At 44.6% G+C, this 24,917-nt stretch overlaps 1 protein-coding gene across 2 annotated transcripts; it reads left to right on the forward strand.

Moving 5' to 3' along the window:
• LOC122770725 (protein AF-17-like) lies at nucleotides 1–24,863 on the forward strand. Of its 2 annotated transcripts, none has more exons than XM_044027788.1 (20): nucleotides 1–547; nucleotides 1,634–1,713; nucleotides 1,818–1,872; nucleotides 1,953–2,062; nucleotides 8,143–8,246; nucleotides 9,011–9,104; nucleotides 9,596–9,703; nucleotides 9,917–10,003; nucleotides 10,074–10,221; nucleotides 10,529–11,341; nucleotides 13,448–13,647; nucleotides 14,862–14,979; nucleotides 16,372–16,438; nucleotides 16,654–16,802; nucleotides 18,087–18,287; nucleotides 18,953–19,029; nucleotides 19,184–19,536; nucleotides 19,748–19,835; nucleotides 22,004–22,198; nucleotides 24,075–24,863. In XM_044027788.1, exons 1-20 carry the CDS (start codon nucleotides 439–441, stop codon nucleotides 24,108–24,110), a joined length of 3,192 nt encoding a protein of 1,063 aa, XP_043883723.1. In that variant the 5' UTR covers nucleotides 1–438; the 3' UTR covers nucleotides 24,111–24,863. The 2 variants fall into 2 exon arrangements, with proteins under 2 accessions (XP_043883723.1, XP_043883724.1); XM_044027789.1 differs by having other exon boundaries at nucleotides 9,599–9,703.
• Nucleotides 24,864–24,917: the final 54 nt, after the last annotated feature.

The raw sequence follows: 24,917 nt of genomic DNA on the forward strand, positions 1-24,917 counted from the left end.
TTTTAATAATCGAATGAAATTGTCACAGTGACGCTCGTGTGTGTGTGTGTGTGTGTGTGTGTGTCTTCGTTAAGATGTATTTTATTATTCTTTAAATCAAACCAGTGAAAGTGTGTTTATGTCCCAACGTGAAGTTTCCACCTTTGTTATTGTGAGTTTTCTTCCTTCTGACCCAGAACAGGTCTGCACATGCGCACTGCATCGCTTCTATGGGGACGAGGGAGGACATCACGGAAAAAACGTAGCAGCAGCAGCAGCAGCAGCAGCGAATCCCACGCCGAGATTTGGTCTCTCCGCTGCGGTCAAACTGCGCCACGGACGCGGCCTGTGACTATGCCCGGCGCGGCGGTGCGGAGCGGCGGGTGAACACTTGACGAGCCCGTGAAGTGTGAGCCGTTTGCCGGGAGAGGAAACTACAATTCTTCATGCGGGAGCAGCATGCGGGAAATGGTCGGAGGCTGCTGCGTGTGTTCAGACGAGCGAGGCTGGGCGGAGAACCCGCTGGTCTACTGTGATGGACACGGCTGTAACGTCGCCGTTCACCAAGGTAACGTCACGTCTTAGCCGCCGTTAGCCGCTCATTACCGGGGCAGCAGCGGTGGCGGCAGCAGGCGGAGGAGGCGGCGGAGGCGGCGGAGGAGGAGCCGCCGCCTCCGCCGCTGCTGCTGGTGTTTTCTATGTGTACGTGCGTCTGTGTGTGTGTGTGTGTGGGTGGGAGGGGTAGGGAGGCGTGCTGTGTGTGTGTGTGTGTTGTTTCCACTCGCGATTAAACACGCACGGTGACACCGGACCGGGATGGTCCGTGTCTGGCCCGGTTCACTTAACGGCACACGGAGAGAGTCGTGGTGTGGTTTTGCGACAGATAATCGCCGGTTGGTTCCATGGTGTCACCATGGCAACACGGTAACACGGCAGAATATGTCACTCACTAATGTTTTCTTTCTTCAAATGGAACCGGAACCTCTAGACCACTTTCATATGTGGTCCAAGAGTCAGATTCAGTGTGATTTGTGCTGTTCACACTGACCACATGTTAAAGTGGATCCGGTCAGATTATACATCTGTGTTCACATTAGCACACTGAAGCGGTTCTGTAGATGTGATTCAGACCTGTTTTTGGGATCATAAATTGGATTTAGGTCCCACTCGTGACCATGTGACGTTCTGTTTACACTGTTTACATTTGAAAGTGGCCTGAATTAGAACTGACAGGATTCTGTTTCTGTTGAAGTGATTCAGATCTGGTTTTGTTTGATTGGATTTATATCTTGATCTCGGGGCCTTGTGTCTTGGTGTTTACACTGTTCACATATGAAACTGGTTTATATGAGATGTTTTATTTGACTCTTTTGACTCACTTTTGCTGATTTTGGAGCTGGTTTCATATTTTTCTATAACTTTTTAATAATCGGCCGATAATGACCTGTTTTGTGTATTTAATGTTTCTTCATATTGAAAACACAGTGTGTCATTAAACGGACAAACAGGAAATAAAAAGGCTGAATATTATCAGCTGCTCTGGTTTTTAAAAATCAGCATCAACCCATAATTAACGTGAGGTGACTGCAGATGATTTCAGTGTGTGTGTGTGTGTGTGTGTGTGTGTGTGTGTGTGTGTGTGTGTGTGTGTCAGCATGTTACGGCATCGTCCAGGTGCCCACCGGCCCGTGGTTCTGTCGGAAGTGCGAGTCACAGGAGAGGGCGGCGCGCGTGGTGAGTACACGGAGCCAAAATAGGCCACGCGACACCTGCTCATGCACCATTCTGCTGCATCTGCCCCTCTAAACTCTCTGCTGCTTCTTCTTCTGCCCTTCCAGAGGTGTGAACTGTGCCCCCACAAAGATGGAGCCCTCAAGAGGACGGACAGCGGCGGTGCGTCCCTCAGGCACAAGAACAGGCTCCTCACACAAACATGAAGGCGTCACTCATCCACTCTTGTTCTGTGTCATCAGGCTGGGCCCACGTCGTGTGTGCGCTCTACATCCCTGAGGTGCAGTTTGCCAACGTCCTCACCATGGAGCCCATCATCCTGCAGTATGTCCCACACGAGCGATACATCAAGGTACTCACACACACACACACGCGCACACACCGCGCGCCACGCACCTGCGCTGCGCGCACACCGCGCACTCTCTCTGGGAAAAGAAGGTTAATGAACTCATAATCATGATAACACAATAAAGATATTCACGATGATGTTTCACTAAGTAAATGTGTTTGTTATGATGTTGAATTGTACACAATTCACAATGAAAAAAAATGATGTCGTAAATTGAAATAAAAAATGAACAATAACAGATAGACGACCGTAATAAAACATGCTCATATATAAGATACATACATTTAGAAGTGATTCATATAACTTAGTTATTATTGTTATTATTATTATCGTCATCATTATTATTATTATCATTATTATTGTTATCATTATTATTATTGTTATCGTTATTATTATCATTATTATCATTATTATTATTATTATTATCAGTATTATTATTATTATCATTATTATCAGTATTATTATTATTATCATCATCATTATTATTATTATTATTATTATTATTATCATTATTATTATTATAATAAAAAAAAATATTGCTCCCTGTTCACGACAAAGTGACGAGTGTCGACACGTTTTTAAAAAAATGTTATTATTATTATTATTATTATTATTATTGTTATTTTAAGGGATGGGCCTCATTGAATGGAGTGTGGGGCCACAAGTTTGAGACCTTGTTTCGTCTTCTGTTTCTGTCCTCATGTCCTCCTTCACAACATCCTTGTCCCTTCTCCATGGTCGTCCTCTTTGTTGTCAGTTTCTTGTACGTTTTGTGTGACTGACGCTGCAAACCGGGGATAAATAAAGCTGTTGAATTGAGATTTCCACGTAGTTGTCGGGGATTAACCCGTGTTTTTAGGATTGTTGAGTAGTTTTAACTGATCTACAGTTCAACGTTGTTCGGCTTGATTTCTGTCAAGTTCTGTTCTATGTGGGACGTCTCGTCCTCTGTGACGGCAGTCTGACCAATCATCACATCGTTATCGACTCACGTGTTTGGAACCTCGTCTGAGCAGGTACTAAAAATAGTACTGGTACCAGTACTATTTTTAGTACCTGGTATCAGATACTAAAAATAGTACTGGTACGCTAACACGCTCTTGCTGTGCAGAGTAAAGTACAACAGCAGCCATAAGGTTTAGTTTTCTCTTGTCTTTGTTACGATTCAACACTTTACGATCTTGTTCACAAAGTCTTCACAAAATATACATTGACAAAAAAACATGTATTTCCTGATATTGTGGAGCTCTACACTGTATGGACCCCACCCCCCCCACACACACACACACACACACAGCTAGAGATGTTCTGATTCCATTTTTTCCTTACCGATACCGATACGTGTGCTGTGGGTATCGGCCGATACAGAGTACCGATACCGATACCAGTGTGTTATAAAGAAATATCTATCATACTACACCTGCATGACTGTGATATGATTATCATTGGTGGCTCAGGTTAAACCCTCTGTAAAACATGAACAAAGACATTTATTTTTACCAGTGATATGTTATTTCGTTTTTCAGCTTGTACGTTTGTTTTGACTCTGGTCCAAACAACGCAGCACTGGCCGAGCTTCATGTTTCCATGACAACTGACCGGGAAAGGACATGTGTGACATCATTTTTACTTGACTCCAGATTGTTAAAATGAGTCTCTGAAGTGACGCTAAACTTTAAAAACAGAGGCATACATACGCAGGTACAGGTACGCTGGTTAGTTGTCGCGCTGCTCTATTCGTTTAATAAACGGGCCGCTCCAGTTTGACTGTAGGCGCGCTAACGGAGCTAGCGCAGCGAACAACGCTAACAGAGCTAACTGGTAAATACTGCCAAACCACCGACATGATGAGCTAATGTTGGCTCCTTGTCTACAGGTGTCGGGTGATCAGTTCTTCTTCACACCTCTAAAACAGCACAGTGAAACTGTTTCAAGAGCGGCAAAGAAGAACCGTGTCAGAGCTAACGCTAAGCGCTAATAAATTACGTGGTATCGGATCGATGCATGGACTCCAGTACTCGCCGATACCGATGCCCACAGTATCGGAGGCATTTCCGATACCGGTATTGGAATCGGAACAACTCTACTTAGAGCCTCACCTCTTAGTTTCTTTATATATTTAAAATAGGCTGTATTTTTTCAGCCTCTTAAATGTTTAAATGTTGTATTTTACAATTGTGCATTTCTTGTCTTTGCTCCAGAGAACAACGAAAACATTAAATCTATAATCATTTTGGTTTGAGAACATCACAATTTCAACACTGCTGTGTGTGTTTCATGCATTACATTACATCACATGTCATTTAGCAGACGCTTTGATCCAAAGACACTTACAATAAGTGCATTTAACAAGAGCTAGAAGTAAGTAAGAGCTTCAAGTAAGACAAACTAGAGTCTTGAAGCGGATGCCAGCAGCTACAGGGTTAGATGTGCAGAGTCTGAGACACCTAGTTCTTGAAGGGAGGAAGTCAGGGTCTGGTGGTGAACTGTGTCAGACGCTGCAGAAAGGTCCAAGAGGATGAGCACAGAGGAGAGAGACGAAACAACAGCCAATCTACTTTTTTGTGAAGTAGTAGACGCGACACGATTAGGTCGCATCTCCACTACAAAAAAGTTCTTACTTAACGTGGGCGGAGTCATAAAATAGTCACTAAAAATAGTACCTGGTGCCAGGTAGAGAGGTTAGAGAAGATCGAGGAAAGAAGGATTGAATTTTAGTCTGATGGAAGGATTGAGATAGAGGCAGTGAAGGTGGAGAGAAGAGAAGGATAGAAAAGCAGCTCGTCCTCCATTTCCTTTCTGCTGCCCGTATCGTGGCTCTCTCAGCACGCACACACACACACACACACACACACACACACACACACACACACACACACACACACACACACACACAAGGCTGGACAGGACTTACGAACCCGCCGTGAACTAAGAGGACAGAGACAGTCAAGAGAGGAGGACAGAGGAGAGAGGAAGGTGTCTGTGGCACAGTTGGGATGCATGAGGGAGAAGGAGTCAGCTGAAGGAAGGAAGGAAGGAAGGACAGAGAGGAGGGGGAGAGAGAGAGAGAATGTGAAGAGGAGTTCATCATCTGCATAGATGAATACTATAAAGCTGTAAAACAATAAAATGAAGCTTGAAAATGAGCACAAACCATTAAACTAACTCATTATGTCAAGGAATTAACATTTTTAATGCTGTCACCTAATCTTTCTTTGTGCTGGATTTGTTTCCTTTGTTAAAGTCTCTGACAGACAGAAATGCTCTTGTGTGTAACTGTGTGTAACTGTGTGTAACTGTGTGTAACTGTGTGTAACTGTGTGTAACTGTACACACATCATCTGTCTCGTGACCGTCTTATTATTTACCTGTAGACACTGACAGAGTTTGCAGAGTGTGTGGAACAGAAGTCGTGAGTTCAGCACTAAACTTTTGAAAGCTGTGTATGCTCATGACGGCATGCTTGGTTTCATGTTACTGTGTCAGTGACAGTAAATCACATGCAGAGCCGTTCATCCACATTCTGCTGCCTGAAGTTCTGGACAGCGAAAACCCAAGAAGCCACTTCTTCCCTTTCCTTCTTTCTTTCTTTCTTTCTTTCTTTCTTTCTTTCTTTCTTTTCTTTTCTTTCTTTCCTTCCTTCCTTCTTTCTTTCTTTTCTTTAACACGCTGGGTTGCCTCTCTGGTCTTCGTCACATACCCAGCATCCTCTGAGGGGAACAGGGAGAGCTGAGATGTGTGGATTGGAGGATGACGTGGGGGAGAGGGGGGGGAATGGGAGAGAGAGAAAAGGCCGAGTGAAGAAAGGTAAAGAGCCCACTGTTCCTTTGTCCCGCACCTGTTGCTAGGCCTCCTCAGCCCCTCCCCCCTCCCACCACCAGTCAACCCCACTCACTGTGTGTGTGTGTGTGTGTGTGTGTGTGTGTGTGTGCGCATTTACAGTACTGTGTGCATAGTTTCAGGACAATGAAGCCTGATGCTTACAAGATGTGAGAATCCCAGCTTTAAAAATCCTGACTGCACATGATGGATCAACATGTTTGCTTTTCACCTCCTGCACTTTAATATAAACATCCAACTTCTTTACAGTCAAAAATAAACTGAGTTTATTAAGAATATGAATAAGGAGCATTGGTGTCAAACAAGGAAATCAGCTTTAAAATGTATAAGATACAATAAAACTATGTTTTGAAAGCAAATGCACAGCTTTGATGTAAGCCCCACCCCCCCCACACACACACACACAACATCTGGTTAACAGTTGTGTTTGTCCTCATCATTCTCGTTCATCTCCCTCACTGTTCACCACATTATGATCATTAAGTTACAGTAATGTTAAACTTTATTGAAGACTCACAACAGCACATAAATATGAATAAATGGAAGTAACGGGTTGTGATGCAGCTCACGATCACCGGCGTTCACCAGACTTCTCTGTCCTCGTGTCGCCGGGCGTCGCGCTCATGACTCTTCCAGTGACGGCACTCTCTGACCAATCAGTGACCAGCAGTTCAACAGGTGCTAACAAAAGCACCAGGTACTGTCTCTCTGACTGAAAACAGAGTCCAGTCCAGTCCGGCTGTGCCAGAACTGTGCCAGAACATGGATGTACAGCTGTTTCTCATCATGCTGCAGTCAGGCTGTGGTAGACATGGTGTGTGCGTGTCAGTGAGATGTGTAGCACAACATTGCTCCGGTGCAAAGACAACAAACGGCGACATTGAACGCAACACAACACACAACGATGACGACGATTGTGATGATGACGATGATTGTGATGATGACGATGATTGTGATGATGATGATGATGACGATGATTGTGATGATGATGATGATTGTGATGATGATGACGATGATGATGGTGATGATTGTGATGATGATGACGATGATGACTATGATGATGACGATGGATTGATGATGATGATGATTGTGATGATGATGGCGTTGATTGTGATAACGGATGATGATGACGATGATTGTGATGATGCGATGATGTGACGATGATTGTGATGATGATGATGATTGATGATGATGATGATGATGACGACGATGATGATGATGGTGATGTGATGATGATGATGCGTTGATGACGATGATGATGTGATGGTGATGATGTGATGATGACATGAGCGATGATGGCGTTGTTGATGATGATTGATGATGATGATGACGATGATGGTGATTGTGATGATGCGTTGATGATGGTGATTGTGATGAAGATGACGATGATTGTGATGTTGACGATGATGACGCGATGATGGTGATGCCGATGATGATTGTGATGATGATGATTGTGATGATGACGATGATTGCGATGATGATAATGACGATGATTGTGATGATTGACGTGGATTGTGATGATGATGCGATGATGATTGTGATAATAACGCTTGATGATGATGACGATGATTGTGATGATGATGATGCGCTTGATGATGATTGTGATGATGGATGATGATGATGATGAATGATGATGACGTTGATGATGATGATGATGCGATGATGATGATTGATGATGATGATGATGATTGTGATGATGATGATGATGATAATGAATGATGCGTTGATGACGTTGATGATGATGATTGTGATGATGCGTTGATGATGATGACGATGATTGTGATGATGATGATGACGATGATTGATGATGATGATGATGATGATGATGGTGATTGATGTGATGATGATGATGTTGATGGCGATGATTGTGATGACGTTGATGATGATGGTGATTGTGATGAAGATGACGATGATTGTGATGATGATGACGGGACGATTGTGATGATGATGACGATGATGAGATGACGCGATGATGATGATGAATGACGCGACGATGATGACGGATGACGACGATGATGCGATGATGATGATGATGACGTTGATGACGTTGATGACGATGATGGCGCTTGGCGATGATGATGATGGCGATGATGACGATGACTGGCGATGATGACGTTGCGATGATGATGACGATGATGATGGCGATGACGCTGACTGACGATGAACGATGATGACGTTGACGATGATGACGTTGATGATGATGACGATGACGATGATAAGAATCATAACATCTGCTTCTCCAGACCTGTTATATCTGTGAGGACCATGGGAGGGAGAGCAAGGCAGCGTGTGGAGCCTGCATGACCTGCAACAGACAAGGCTGCAGACAGGCCTTTCACGTCACATGGTGAGTGTTAAGAAGATGTAAAGTGTGTGTGTGTGTGTGTGTGTGTGTGTGTCTTAGTCTCAGTTGTGATGGTTAAGGTTCGAGTATAGGACAAATGAATGCATTGTGTCTCTGACGAGTGTCCTTGTTGAGACACTGGTGTACTCGTGTGTCCCACTTCACCATCTGGTTTGGACACATTCTTACCAAAGAAGACCATGAGGATAAACACACGGGTCCACGTGAGCGGAGAGCTTCATTGTGCGATCATGGCAACGAGAAGAATGATGACGAGGACGAAGAGGAGCTGCTTTATCAGTTGCTGGAAAAAGAGAACGACATGCGGAGGAAGAGGAGACGGAGAATTCCACACTTTGGTGCAAGAGCTGCGAATCACTGATGAAGACTGAATGTTTTTATTGCAAATACAATCGTTGGTTCATCAGATACTATGTGTGCGTCATCAAAGCAGTCGTGGCATGTTGTGATTTCAGTTTTAGAACTTGAATGATGTGTTTCTCCTTGCGTTGTAGAGAGTGAAGATTTTAATTTTTTGTAATTGTGTTCATTCTGCATCACATTTTCAGTGAAGCTTGACTTGTAGTCACGTGTCATCACATGTTTTCTTTATTTCCCTCACATGTGCTGTGTGTCGCATTCTTAGATTCTGTAAAATGAAGCTGCTTTGATCCGACATTAAAGCCTTTGTGTGTCTGTTGTGTGTCTGTTGTGTGTCTGTTGTGTGTGTGATCTCATGCTCTGACCCTGTGATGCTGTGTGTTCAGTGCTCAGATGGCTGGTCTGCTGTGTGAAGAGGAAGGACCAGAAGCTGACAACGTCAAATACTGCGGCTACTGCAAGCATCACTACAACAAACTGGTGAAAAAACCGTCTTTTCACAAACTGTCAGGAGAGTTTTTGAATGATGATGTTGTCAAATGTCTTCTTATAGTCTTATCTTAAACAAGACTCACCTCTCAACTCATTCATTGATGATCACTATAGATGCTAATGAACGTGTGACAGAACATTTTATTATTTCTATCACAACTTAAAAAAAACATCAACCGTTGGATGAAAGAATCAAGTGACTGAGAACAAATAATATTTGCTCTCGTCAAAATGCTCCACAGTGTTCTGGAAACTTCTGATTATGAAACAACATATTCACGTCCTTGTTTGTTTGTTTGTTTGTCTGTTTGTTTGTTTTTTGTCTGTCTGTTTGTTTGTTTTTCTGTTTGTTTGTTTTTCTGTCTGTTTGTTTGTTTTTTGTCTGTCTGTTTGTTTGTTTTTCTGTTTGTTTGTTTTTCTGTCTGTCTGTTTGTTTTTCTGTCTGTCTGTTTGTTTGTTTGTTTGTTTTTCCTTAACAGCAGAAAAAGTTGCGTTCTAGTGAAAATACAAGTACGTCCTTCACTCATCCCAGGGGGCGCTCTACCTCTCCTTCACAGGACAAACACCACCATCACAGGCAGAGGAAGGTAAGACGGGATTGTGGTGTTGACATTTGTTTGTTTCTGATTGTTGATCAGTGTTGTTATTTGTGTAAATACTTAAATGTCAGAACAGTGTAAACTCATTTTCATTAGATGTCATATGTTTGGTTGAAAAGGAGTTCTATTATGTATTATATTATTTGATGATTATTATTATTGTTGTGTGTGAGAATCATGTTTTACATTTGTGTGTTTCAGAGTCATAAAGACAAGATTCGGCAAAAAGAGCGTCACAAGAAGTCGTCTGACAGACTGAGCTCATCAGTGACAACGAGCATAGAAAAGGTAATTCTTCAATTCAGATTTAGAGTCCGACATTGTGAAGAATCCTCGTTCAGCATCTCTGTGTTTACAGATCTCCTCCAGTCACCATGGCAACAAAGACAATGAGGGAAAATCCAAGAAGCTAAGCTCACACACTCATGGTCATCGCAGTAAAAAGACAGGGAGCACTGGCAAGAGCTGCTCCTCCTCCTCCTGCTCCTCCAGTCCCTTCAACACTGGTAAGTGTGTCTGTCGTCACAGAAGAACGCGTCGTCGTTAGATTCTGTCTGGAAACAGGTGATCGGACGAAGTTTGACGCGAGCGCGAGCGTGACGACGTTCACTTGTATTTCTGTGACTGTGACAGAGTCTGTGCTCCGCCCATGCAGGACGTACTATCAAACTGTATAATGGAAAATGATGTTTGTGCATGTTCTTCTCTGTGACGACACGGTCGTGTCTGCGATCGCGTCGTCACGCTCGCGATCGCGTCGTCACAGCTGACAACAGTTGGATTGTGATGTTTGTGCATGTTCTTCTCTTGGAGGTGGCTCCTTGTCTTCAGCTCAGGATTTCCATCAGTTCTCGTCTTCGTCACGTCTGGAGCGTGAACCTGACCACAGTGGAGAGGAGCGCAAGGAGCGTCACCGGAGGCCAGCGGTCCAGGAGAACGAGGAAGAGGAGGACAAGGATGAGGAGGAGGAGGACAAGGATGAAGAGGAGGAGGACAGTAAATACCACAAGCCTCCAGCTTTGACTCCTGCTGATGGTCCACTGGCAGCATCACAAGGTCATGACAGGTCAGAGGACAACTCCAGCCCCTTCGAGAACAAAGTCACCATCTCTACGTTCGGGTCCATCATGCGTATCACCTCCTCATCAGGACTCGGCAGCAGCACTAAGATCCGCAAGATCTCCTCCTCCTCCTCCTCAGGGGACTACAAACCCTCCAAGTCACTCTGCAAGCCGTCTCAACTGAGTCGGCCACCTGTCCTCGAGGAGGCCGATGTGGAGGACAAGGCCACGCCCCCTCCTCCACTGCCCAGAGAGAGGAGGCACCGTGGCAACAAGAAGAGTCGCCACGGCCCTGGGCGCCCGCGGGGCAGCAAGAACCGAGAGAGGAGGGAAGAGGAACTTCACCACCACCATCAGCACGCAGCAGCAGCAGCACCTCCTCCTCCACCTCCTCCAGCCTTAACCTCCTCGCTCTACACAAGCCCATCCTCCATCCCACACCCCGTCTTCCCCACCACGCTACCTCCTACCTCTTCCTCCTCCTCCTCCTCCTCCACCTCATTGTCGTTCACCTCCTCTGTGGGCAGTTTCTCCACAGGTCGTGGTCACTCACTGCTTGGCTCTGGTGAGTTTCTGTAAGTGTGTGCGACTGTGTGACTGTGACTGTGTGTGACTGTGACTGTGTGCGACTGTGTGTGTGGACTGTGCGACTGTGTGTGACTGTGTGCTGTGTGACTGTGACTGTGTGTGACTGTAGACTGTGTATGACTGTGGACTGTGTGTGACTGTGTGTGACTGTGTGTGTGACTGTACTGTGACTGTGTGTGACTGTGTGACTGCGACTGTGACTATGTGACTGTGTGACTGTGCACTGTGACTATGTGACTGTGTGACTGTGTGTGACTGCGCTGTGTGACTGTGTGTGACTGTGTGACTCTGTGTGTGTGTGTGTGTGTATGTGACTGTGTGTGTGAGTGTGTGTGACTGTGACTGTGACTGTGTGTGTGACTTTGTGCGACTGTGTATGACTGTGTGTGTGACTGTGTGTGACTTGTGTGACTGACTGGCGACGTGACTGCGACTGTGTGACTGTGTGACTGCGTGACGTGTGTGACTGCGACTGCTGTGTGAACTGTGTTGCTGAATGTGACTGTGACTGTGTCTGCGACTGTGTGACTGCGACTGTGTGTGACTGTATGACTGTGACTGACTGTGTGTGACTGTGTGCGACTGACTGTGACTGCGACTGTGTGTGTGACTGTGTGTGACTGTATGTGACTGTGTGCGACTGTATGTGACTGTGTGTGACTGTGTGACTGTGTGTGTGTGTGTGTGTGTATGTGACTGTGTGACTGTGTGTGACTGTGACTGCGACTGTATGTGTGACTGCGACTGTGTGACTGTGTGTGACTGTGTGACTGTGCGACTGTGTGACGACTGTGTGACTGTGTGACTGCGACTGTATGTGACTGTGTGCGACTGTGTGACTGTGTGTGACTGTGTGTGACTGTATGTGACTGTGTGCGACTGTGTGACTGCGACTGTGTGCGACTGTGTCAGGTTGTGACAGAAAGAATTTCCAGGAAATTCACACGATGGTTCACTTTTGTAAAGCCGGAGTTAAATCTGGCTCAGTAGCACAAACAAATCCCACCCATTTCTCCTTGGAATGGCAGTGAGGTCAGGGATTACAGATTACAGATGATTACACACGTGGAAGAAACATAAACGTCTGTTTCCCAACATTTGATACAATTGTGACCAGAAATGAAACATAAAACGCTCAGAACGTCTGTCACGTCTGTGTGTGTGTGTGTGTGTGTGTGCTGTGTGTGTGTGTGTGCGTGCGCGCGCGTGCGTGCGTGTGTGTGTGTGTGTGTGTGTGGTAGCTCCCCAGCTTCCTGTGTGTGAAGAAAAACTGTGTCTGTGTCGCTCTGAAAAGTTTCCATTACATGTGTCAGCGTCAGCAGCTGATGTGCAGCTCAGCGAGCGTGAGGACAACGAGAGAGAGTGTGTCATCATCACACACTGTTTGTTCTGACATGTTCACAATGTTGAGTTATTTAATCTGAAGAGAGCTGACATATACAGTATCGTCCTGGATTATGGTTTGTGTTTGCACTGTTCTACATTTGCCTTGATTCTCACAGGATTCATGTGTGAGGGACTTCAGTGTGATTCATTTTCATTTAACCAGCGCGACCCTAGTGTAGAAGACAGATGGAATTCAGTCATTCATTTCACATTCATGTGTAAATATTACAACACTTTGCTAAATTACATCCGTAACAAGGAGAAAGGCTGAGTTCCACTTAACAAAAACAGATTATTAACTACATACTGTTTAATGTGTGAGGCAGGAAATGGAGACCATAAGTTACAAAGTGTTTAAAGGTACAGTGTGTAGGGTTTAGCACCATCTACTGGTGAAGTTGTGTGATGCAGCATGTGAGCAGTGATGTGAACAGTGAAGAAAGTCCTGGAGTCTGTGATGAGTTAAGTGGAAGGATATTTATAACAAGCATGTGCACGACGCTCCTCCATGTCTGAACATCAGTGCTCAAACATCTCAATTATTTTATTATCCATCTCAATCAAAAGGAAATAATTCCCCTTCACTCTTAAACACTGGACTAAATGTGCTGTAGATTTGCAAGAGTTTGAACTATTTGAGTTGCACAATGATTCTGTATAAACATAAAGAGATGACTTTGTCCCTCTGCTCTCTCAGGTCTCTACTCCAGCCTCAAGGACCCTCTCACACTGGGTGGGGGGGTGTGTAGCCCCCCTCTGTCCCTGGGTGGGGGGTTGTGTAGCACCTCCTTGTCTCTGGGAGGGGGCATGTGTAGCACCCCTCTCTCCTCAGGACTCCTCCCATCCCATGTCTCCTCGCTGTCTCTTCCGTCGGTCAACGCCGTCACAAACACACAGGTACTTCACACGGTATATTTAACTCTTCATTATCCGACTTCTCCCGTTTCCTCCCACAGTTCAAAAACATGCAGTATGGGGATGGATTACTGTGAGAGTGTGAGAGTGTGAGAGGAGTGTGAGATCACAGTCAGTGTGAGAGTGTGTGAGTGTGAGTGTGGTGTGTGGTGTGAGTGTGTGAGTGTGAGGAGTGTGTGAGAGTGTGAGAGTGTGAGAGAGTGTGAGTGTGAGGTGTGTGAGAGTGAGTGTGTGAGTGTGAGTGTGTGTGTGAGAGTGTGTGAGTGTGAGTGTGAGAGTGTGTGAGAGTGTGAGTGGTGAGTGTGAGTGTGAGGTGTGAGAGTGTGAGAGTGTGAGGTGAGTGTGAGAGTGTGAGTGTGTGAGTGTGTGAGTGTGAGTGTGTGTGGTGTGAGGTGTGAGTGTGTGAGTGTGAGAGTGTGAGAGTGTGAGAGTGTGAGAGTGAGTGTGTGAGGTGTGAGAGTGTGAGGAGTGTGAGTGTGTGTGTGTGAGTGTGAGGTGTGTGTGAGTGTGTGAGTGTGAGAGTGTGTGAGTGTGTGAGTGTGAGTGTGTGAGTGAGTGTGTGTGAGAGTGTGAGTGTGAGAGTGTGTGAGTGTGAGAGTGTGAGAGTGGGAGGTTGTATGATGTGATTATATATGTAATCACATCAGGTAATAGTGTGGTGTCGTAGCGATCTTGAGCTTCTGGTCAATGACTGATGAAGTGACTGATCCTCTTGGTTATCTTTGTGAAATCACTTTGTATTCCAGCTTTTTTAAGGTTGCTTATTATTAAGTATTATTAAGTGTGACACCGACTGAGAAGACATCTGTCACATGGTACAGAGCAGAAACAACACATCCTGTACCCCTTTCAAAGTAAAGGCACTCCAGAGTTTCTGTAACCTGTTTCCACTCATATTCATATTCACAGGACCAGCAACAGATGAGCAACAGTCTTCACATTTTACTGAGTACAGCGGAGCGTTTAAAAGTTTATTATACACGATTATTTTCAAAGGCAAACAGAAATGAAAGAAAAGCTCAATTACTTTATATATAAATACATATTTCTATTGATTTAAAGACTGTGGGAAACATTTTGGCTAATATATGTACACTACTTGAAATTCAAATATAACATTAGGCTGAAGTCTTACTTAACATAGTTTAAAGAAACATAATTGAAATGATATTTAAATGATGTTCATTGTGTCACAGGTCCATCCAGGTTCCAGCAGCACCTACAGCATGACCTCGTCTCAGCCTTTCACCAGCTGTCTCTCCACAGCCCAGACACTGCCGCCACTACTGAGCCAAGCCCAGACCTCACTGCCAGGTGAGAGGAAGATCCTGTGACCATGTGACCATGTGACCCTGTGATCATGTGATCATGTGATCCTGTGACCCTGTGATCCTGTGATCGGATCCTGTGATCCTGTGATCATGTGATCATGATTCTGATCACCCTGTGATCATGTGATCATGTGATCATGTGACCCTGTGATCATGTGATCATGATCATGTGATGATCCTGTGACCCTGATCCTGTGATGATCATGTGATCCTGTGATCATGATCATGTGATCGTGATCATGTGATCATGATCATGTGATTCTGACCACCATGTGATCATGTGATCCTGATCATGTGACCTGTGATCATGATTCTGTGACCCTGTGATCATGTGACCATGTGTGATCCCTGTGACCCTGTGACCCATCCTGATCATGTGATCCTGTGATCATCATGTGACCGATCATCATGTGATCATGTGATCATGTGATCATGTGTGACCCCATGTGATCATGTGATCCTGATCAGTGATGTGACCATGTGATCATGTGATCCTGTGATCATGTGATCCTGTGATCATGTGACCCTGTGATCCGCGTGATCATGATCATCATGACCCTGTGTGATCCGTGATCCTGTGATCCTGTGATATGTGACCCTGTGATCATGTGATCCTGTGACCCTGTGATCATGTGATCACGTGATCCTGTGATCATGTGACCCTGTGATCATGTGACCCTGTGATCATGTGATCATGTGATCCTGTGATCCTGTGATCATGTGATCATGTGATCCTGTGATCCTGTGATCATGTGACCCTGTGATCCTGTGATTATGGTTATGTGATCCCTGTGATCATGTGATTCTGTGACCTGTGATCATGTGATCCTGTGATGATCATGTGATCATGTGATCATGTGATCATGTGATCCTGTGATCATGTGATCCTGTGATCATGTGATCATCCCGATCCTGATCCTGTGATCCGCGTGATCATGTGACCATCATGTGATCATGTGATTCTGTGATTCTGTGATCATGATCATGTGACCCTGTGATCTGTGACCGTGACCCTGTGTGTGACCCTGTGACCATGTGACCTGTGATCATGATCATCATCCTGTGATCCGTGAGGATCGACCCTGTGATCCGCGGATGAACATGTGACCCTGTGATCATGTGATCATGTGATCATGTGATGACCTGTGATCATGTGACGTGATCCTGTGATCATGTGATCCTGTGATCATGTGACCCTGTGACCATGTGATCCTGTGATCATGTGATAATGTGATCCTGTGATCCTGTGACCATGTGATCCTGTGATCCTGTGATCCTGTGATCCTGTGATTATGTGGTTAAAGTCCTTAATTTGATATCAACTAAGGTGTGGGAACCCTGATTGAAGTTCATGACTCCTTGTCTTGGTTTTCAGAGTCCGACATGGATGACTGTCGCTTCCCGTGTCAGGGGAACTCGCCGAGAGAGAGTCTTTCCTCACAGTAAGTGTCACGTCTTCACTGTCATCCAAGGTTTTTGAAAAGAACAAAACAAAATCAACGGGAAACAACAGGAACGTGGCAGATGGGTGGATCAGGAAAAACAGCCCATACGAGTCTTGTTGGTTAATTTCCTCTCTTGGTAGCAGCAGTGACTTCTCCCTGTTTTCTGACTCCCTGTTGTCTCCTCCTCCTCCTCTTCCTCCTCCTCCACGCAGGTCTCCCATGAGCTGTCTTCCTCTTCTGTTTGACCCGAGAGACGGACTGGGAGCAGGAGTCCGAGCTCACCCTGAGAACGTCCCTGCAGCCAGCTCCCACATCGAGCTGCTGCTGGAGAAACACAGCAACGGAGAGATGGGAGTCAACAGTGAGTCAACAGTGTGAAGACAGTCTAACTGTTGCACACGACATGATTCAAATACAGTTCTACACGCCAACTTCACGCCAACTTCACGCCAACTTCACGCCAATTTGACCAAACCCTGGCGCTGAGGTGTTCATGTTCACACAAACATGTGGTTTCTCTCCAGTCTTGTGTTCAGGATGTTTTAGTTGCGTCTAAACGTATCTCTCGATGATGCGCCGCAGCCGTGGTGATAAAAACCGTCCGTTTTATTCATGATTTGTTCACTCGTGAGTAACTGCCCCTGTCTTCGGGTTGTTAGCGACCTGAGACGTCGTTATCCTGATAATGTTACACACACAAAAATGATGTAGAGAAGAAGAGCACACAGCTGCTGTGAGGCTGCAGTACCACTGACAGAGAAAGAGGGCGACAGAGAGCAACAATATGTCGATAACATGAAACCAAAATGGTGAAAAAGTCACATGTTAATTAACACATTTAGGTGATTGAGAGAAACTGGCGCAGAAGTTTCGTGGCTGAAGAAGAGGGCGTTCACAGCGGGATAATGGTGGAGAAAGCTAAGCTAACAGATGCTCCATCCACGTTCAATACATGGACTTAACGACCTTTGTTCACTGTGTTGTGATTAAACTTTTTCTTTTCTTCAGTTAGACAAATATGGTGATGTATCGTCCGTGTGATGATCTCGATGATCGCGTATCGTGATTCAGAAAACTGAAGAGAAACTGTTTTCAGGCAACAGAATGTGTGAGGAGGAGAAAGTCAACATGATGGTGTGAACGTGTGAATGTTCCAACACGTGTGAAGAGCACACCCTCCACATGCACTGAACACGTGCTGCTGTATCTGGTGGTTGAAGTCACCATGTCGTTCATATAGTTTACACAAAGAACTTTAAAAGCAGTGGTTTAGTGGCCTCGTGTATTTTCCTCATCATTCAGAATAACTGAAAACACCTGGGTTTGTTTCAAGTGGACTGAAGTAAAGCTCAGTGCAGGTTTCTGAGTGTGTGTACAGTATATATCTATATATAGATATATAGATATATAGATATACTGTATATATGCACTTTGTTCTCTTTGTTGTGAAGAAATAGAGAAATCCTGCACTTTTGCCTGTTTCTTCAGTTAGACAGGTGTCGTGATGTATCTCTGACCCTGTATTTTTCATCTCTTTTGTTAAGTCTTGATAATTATAAACTACTTATAAACAAACAAGTATTCACGACCAGTAAATGAACAGATTTGGTTCCTAACGTCATATCTCCCGTCTCTGTGCGTCCAGTTGTCGAGATGCTGCAGTCGCTTCACTCGCTGCAGCAGGAGAACCAGCGTCTCCAGGACCAGATCCTCAGCCTGACGGCCAAGAAGGAGCGGCTGCAGGTTCTCAACACGGAGCTGGCCGTGCCGTTTCCTCAGCACTTCCACTCTGTCCAGGGCTCCTTACACACCTCAGCCCAGATCAACTTCCTGTCGTCCATCCAAGGTCAGATTGTTCACAGCTGTTTGTGTCTCACACACCTCATCTCCTCCTCCTGCTGCAGCGTGTTGAGTGTTATTTGTAGAACCATTCATGAGACTGTGGTTTGTGGAAAGTAATGGTCTCGAACTTGTGGCTCGCCTACCACATTTGGCACTCCGATCGATTTCATGTGGCCCGACACTTAATATCACGTTGTGATGAGAATGTGGCTTTTGATATATTTATTGTAATCATAATAATAATAATAATAATAATAATAACTTCAATTTCTTTAACACCTTTAGACCTTTCATTTCTAATTATCACTTCATGAAGTGTATTCAGTTCAATGTGTTTGGTCTTTTAATGTGATTATTTACCTCATTTTTGATTCTTTTTTTAATTTCTGTTATTTTAACAGTAAATATGTTTTTATTGTGTCGTTTAAATCATTCCATATCAAAACAAAGACTTTTATTTACTCTTACTTACACAATATCATCATGGATATCTTTATTGCGATATCACAGTTGAATATTGTGTTATAATGTTACGCTCATACTGCCCACTCCTTCTTGACCAGACTGGACACAGACTAGTCCTCGAGGTCATTTGAGTTTAAGATCATATTATACAACACGGTGTCACATGGACAGCGTTCATCTTGTGTCCCTCTCTCTCTTCCTTAGACCCCCTTAGCGCCAATAAGAGCCCTCTGTCCAAAAGCTGCTTCCTGAATGACACCTCCTTCATTACCTCGTCTGAGGTGAGACCCCTGTACCGTCCTTCTGACCTCACTTTACATCCATCTGTGTATTGCTGTGTTTCCATCATGGAAAATTGAAGAAATGACGCAGTAAACACTGGATTTCCATCAAAAACAAGAGCTCAAGAGCTAAACTCTCATATGTTTGTTCCAGGAGCTTCACTCTGGAAGTCCTTCCCGCAGTAGCTCGTCCCTCTCCTTCCACAGTACTCCTCCTCCTCAGCAGAGCCCCGCCTCCTTCAGCCAGCCCGTGCTGAACGGTCTGAGTGTGGGGAGCATGGGTCAGGCCGGCGGCTCCTCCCTGCCGGCGGTGGGCGGGCTGATGGCGTCTCTGGCAGGAAGTCCTCAGCTGAGTATGAACAGTGTACTGGGGAGTCTGAACGGTGTGATCCAATCTCCTGTGCAGAACCCGCCTCAGCCCACACTCCCCGCTCTGAGGCCGCAACCTCCACCACTCAACCCACAGGCACTGGCACAAGGTTTCCAGCTCCCCAAGAGTGTGAGCCCGTACGTACCCAGAACCCTGGTTCCCCAGAACTCTGGTCTGCACTTTGACTCTCCACAACAACATTTTGTCAAAACCAACAATATCTGAATTTTGGATACAAAACTGACACTTAGTGCAGGAAAAGGAAAGAGGTCAAGGGTGTGTGTGTGTGTGTGTGTGTGTGTGTTAACATTGACAACGCTGATTTTGTGTTGTTGTGTCTTGTTTCAGGTCGTCTCTCCTCTCAGAGCAGCAGAAGCAGTTTCTTCTTGAGCAGCAGCAGCTCCAGCAGTTCCTCACCTCACAGAACTTCACTCCTGTAATAAACAGCTCTCTATTTTTATTTATTTATTTATTTATTTATTTACACTCTACAGTTTTATGGATGTGGAGTGAAATCATGTCACTTTGACGAGAGCGATGTTCCAAATAATGTCAGTTAATCAGAGAATTCTGTCTTGTGTCTTTGAGGATAAATACAACATGAAGTCTTCAGTTCGTCAGCGACAGCAAATCTTTAGTTCCTTATTTGACTTGCAGATTGGTGAAGGGCGGACACTGTGACTGCACCGTGCTAAATATGGAAGCTCACCTGTTTCCTGTGTGATGTAGGAAATGCATTTACTCACTGCTGTCAGAGCACAGTCACACATCTGTCAGAGCACAGTCACACATCTGTCAGAACACAGTCACATCTGTCAGAGCACAGTCACATCTGTCAGACAGTCACATCTGTCAGAGCACAGTCACATCTGTCAGAACACAGTCACATCTGTCAGAGCAGTCACACATCTGTCAGAACACAGTCACATCTGTCAGAACACAGTCACACATCTGTCAGAGCAGTCACACATCTGTCAGAGCACAGTCACACATCTGTCAGAGCACAGTCACACATCTGTCAGAACACAGTCACATCTGTCAGAGCACAGTCACACATCTGTCAGAGCACAGTCACACATCTGTCAGAGCACAGTCACATCTGTCAGAGCACAGTCACATCTGTCAGAACACAGTCACATCTGTCAGAGCAGTCACACATCTGTCAGAACACAGTCACACATCTGTCAGAACACAGTCACACATCTGTCAGAGCAGTCACACATCTGTCAGAGCACAGTCACACATCTGTCAGAACACAGTCACACATCTGTCAGAGCACAGTCACACATCTGTCAGAACACAGTCACACATCTGTCAGAGCACAGTCACACATCTGTCAGACAGTCACACATCTGTCAGAGCACAGTCACATCTGTCACACATCTGTCAGAACACAGTCACACATCTGTCAGAGCACAGTCACACATCTGTCAGAACACAGTCACACATCTGTCAGAGCACAGTCACATCTGTCAGAGCACAGTCACACATCTGTCAGAACACAGTCACACATCTGTCAGAGCACAGTCACACATCTGTCAGAACACAGTCACACATCTGTCAGAGCACAGTCACATCTGTCAGAGCACAGTCACACATCTGTCAGAACACAGTCACATCTGTCAGAGCACAGTCACACATCTGTCAGAACACAGTCACACATCTGTCAGAGCACAGTCACACATCTGTCAGAGCACAGTCACATCTGACAAAGATCCCAAGAACAATCACTGCAGATGCAGAGCGTGTAACAGTGGACGCCATCATTGCCCCGCCTCTTAAAATGTGTCAACAGAAGTACTGTAACCGCACAGAACCAGTTTCTGTGTCGTTCATCCAAGTGTCTGTGACGATAGATTGTTTCCTTCTCCCTGATATTCATCATTTTCTCATTGTTGTGTGAGAATGAAAAATAATGAAGGTCTTGTGCTGTGTTTAACTTTACATCTGATCAACCAGTTTACGTTTAAGTAAAGTCAGAGGACTGTAATCAACAGGCACATCCAAATCTGGCAACATGCAAGTGCAACTTCTGCTGATATCTACTGACTTTTCAGGCCGGCTTTAGCTGTTTTCCATTGAAAGTTGGTGGTAACACTGTTGATGCATCATCACAGATGCCGACTGCTGTAAAACTGCACCACAAGCCGCCACTTAAGAAGCTGCCTTTTGTAATTTAAGATCTTAATCCCTCTGAACCTGCAGCATAGTGCGAGGCTTTCTGTTGTCCGTCCGTGTGTCTGGTGCAGAAAAGGCTCAGCTGCTGTGAGACGCTCTCCTCACCATGGAAACCAACGTTTGTGTCGCTTTATTAACTGAACCAAACTCCAGAGAGAAAAGCAGCAACTCTACATCACATGACACAGGAGTTGTTGATCCACTGCTGCCCCATCAGTAAATTAAAATGTGATATTTTAAGTGTTTCAAATCCTTAATTCTGTTTTAACCCGAGTGACACAAACATATGTCGTGAGGCAGCAGTAGACCTGCAGCTCCTGTGTCCCTGTGAGCTAAAAACTCAAGCTCATTTCTAATAGTAAAATAAAGTGGGAAGGGTGTGATGGTGTCGCTTTAAATGTCCTGAATATCCTGCTCTTCCACCAGGAGCAGCAGCTGGTCGTGTGTCAGATGCTGCAGCAGCAGAGACAGAGGGAGCTGCAGCGCCTCACGCTGACCGGAGCGCTCGCCTCCACCCCAAACTCACCCAACCTGCTGTCGTCGGCCATCGCCTCACCCCTGCAGGGAAACCAGGGCGGCGGCCTCTTTGGTCTGCAGGACGGCGCGCTGCACAAGCCCGGGGTGAGCAACTCGGTTATTACTCTGTTATTACTCTGTTATTACTCTGTTATTACGCGGTTATTACTCGGTTATTACTCGGTTATTACTCTGTTATTACTCTGCTGTCTCCATTTTAGTTCCTCGTCTTATGGCAGAAACAGAGAGCTTTGAAAATGATTGATGATTGAGTTTGTTGTGCCACAGTGTGACTTTCATCTGTGAACATAAACGTCTATACTTGGGCAGCCTGTGGCCAAGGGGAAAGGGAACTTGTCTTGTAACCGGAGGGTCGCCGGTTCAAATCCCCACCCGGCCAAAAAGGGCTGGGGTACCCCTGAGCAAGGTACCCAACCCCCAATGCTCCTAATTCTAGGATGGGTCAAAATGCAGAGGAATACTTTCCCTAAGGGGATTAATAAAAACTAACTATACGGAGGCTGTAAGAATGTGTCTTATATCACAACCTGTTGTTTTAATCGGATTACATTTGTGACATTTGGAAATAGGTCAAAGTTCAAAAGACTTTCTGTGACTTCATAAATATGCAATAATAAATCAATCATGACTTTGACTCAACAACATATAAGAAGACAAAAAGTGCATTTTGATGTGAACTATAAACACACACACAGTGTCTTCTTTCCTCTAAATAAGAACATAATTAACATTTTGTCACGATGATTTAGTGAAGCAGACAAATGTTAAATTGTGCATTTTCACTGCAGTTCAGATGTTTGCTCCTCATATGTGGCACAAATCAGATGCTTCAAATATCCTCAGATCAGTTTCAAGCCTCATTCGTCTGTGGAGATAAATCTGAAATGTGTCCTCATGAATGTGGAGAATGAGGTAAAAACAGGTGGACACATGATCACATGACGCTCTTATGACCAGTGCAGTGAAGGACGACGGCTTCATGGATTCATGCCTTTTATCTCTTTTTATCTCTTAAATGACCCGTTTGACTTCTGTTTCAGCCTTTTAACCGTTTTCATGTCCGTAGCCAAGTGTTCAACAGTGTAGATGCGTCTTTGAAAGTGAGCCGCAGATCTCTGACCTGCAGTGTAATGTATGTATGCATGTATGTAAAGACGTGTGTGTGTGTGTGAACAAATGATCAAAATTCTAATACGGCTTACTGCAATTTTCAAATAGCAAGAGGTGCAATATTACATGTGAGTCACATGATCATTGTCCTGACACAAATATCACAGGAATCATTTTAAATACGTTGTTCAGATGAAAATGATTAAGTTCACTCTGATGTGGCAAATCATACCGTGTGTGTGTGTGTGTGTGTGTGTGTGTGTGTGTGTGTGGTCTTTACTAAGCTAAAGGTTTAGCGTTAGCATACAAACATCAGCAGCAGCTGTCTGTCAGTGGACGACAACATTGACTTGAATTGGTTCTTTTTCTGATGTCTGAAGACAGCTCGTCCTCAGGTTATTCAATCTGGGCTCACTGACGTTACACTTGTAGGTGGACTAAACCATTTTGCGCCTCCCAGTGGGGGCCCCCCAGAATGTGACAGTGACACACAGTTAATTCTCTCAGTTGATGTTATCAATATATTTGAAATCAATTATGACCTCAATGAATTGGAGAAGTTCAGTCGAAATAAAAACACCATATTCATGGGCCCTCTGCCTACGCGGGCCCTGGGTAGTGAGGGCCATCAGAGGGCCAATCCTCAGGGCAGCCGCTCATACAGTACTTCATTTTAGTTCAATTAGTCATTTAAGAAGAAGAATTTTACTACTTATATTCATTTTATTACACAAAAGACATCAGATCTTTTAGCCGAGGTTTCTTTTCTAACTGCTCTTTTTCTATGACTTTATGGTTCGTATGGACGCAGGTTAGTGTTTGTGTAGAAACTTGTGTCATTGTGTTTCAGGCTGCTGGAGAAAAGGGCGGAGACAAGAATGGGTGAAAGGTCAAACACACAGGAGCCGCTCAGATGAAGATATCAGGCATCACACGCCTTCTTGAAGAACTGAAGACAAGTGAGACGACTTAAAAACGTCTTTTTCCCTCGTTTATGAATGTATAACAAGATGGACTGAAACGTCAAGGTGAAGTTTTTTATGTTTTTTTTATTATTATTATTATTATTATTATTATTATTATTATTATTATTTGTAATTCTTTATACCAGAAGTTCTTTTAATAGGTTTATGTGTGTAGGCAGCTTTCAGAGAGCACAATTTCTGTGGTCTCTTCTTAAATTGCACTATTATGTTAATAAGACCAATGGGGCTGCTCATGAAGGCGGAGCTGCAGTTCCTGCTGCACCCTGCAGGTGCAGTGTTGGCGTCATGGATTGTCCTCCGTGGCTTGAACCAGAGTTTTTCCCGGATCAGTTTTCTGCTCGATCTTTCAACCTCGCCTGTCTTCCTTCATATTTTGTCTTCCTTTTTCTGTTCACCCCGCCTTCTTCTATCATAGGCACTTATTATGTAAAGCATAAATATACTGTCACTTTTCACTGTGTGGTCAGTGGCATTTCAATATTAAAGGGACAGTTGTGGTTGTATGAGGTATTTTCACATTATACCCCATTCCCTCTGATTCACAAAACTCGCGGTCGACTGGTCCATTAATCAGTCCATACGTTCTGGTTCGACTCAAATTCTGATTCTGATTTTATACTTTCATAATTTCATGGTTAATTTGATTTCATCTGAAGGATTGTACCAAGTGCTAATGGGTGTGTTTTCAGAGCACCCCTGTTCCACAG

The sequence above is a fragment of the Solea senegalensis genome, linkage group LG6 (genome assembly GCF_019176455.1).
Source record: "Solea senegalensis isolate Sse05_10M linkage group LG6, IFAPA_SoseM_1, whole genome shotgun sequence".
Taxonomy (NCBI): domain Eukaryota; kingdom Metazoa; phylum Chordata; class Actinopteri; order Pleuronectiformes; family Soleidae; genus Solea; species Solea senegalensis.

Coding starts and splice junctions, on each gene's coding strand:
- LOC122770725 (XM_044027788.1), top strand. CDS start 439: ATGCGGGAAATGGTCGGAGGCTGCTGCGTGTGTTCAGACGAGCGAGGC. Junction 2,063..8,142: donor CACACGAGCGATACATCAAG/GTACTCACACAC, acceptor CTGCTTCTCCAG/ACCTGTTATATCTGTGAGGA. Junction 8,247..9,010: donor CAGGCCTTTCACGTCACATG/GTGAGTGTTAAG, acceptor CTGTGTGTTCAG/TGCTCAGATGGCTGGTCTGC.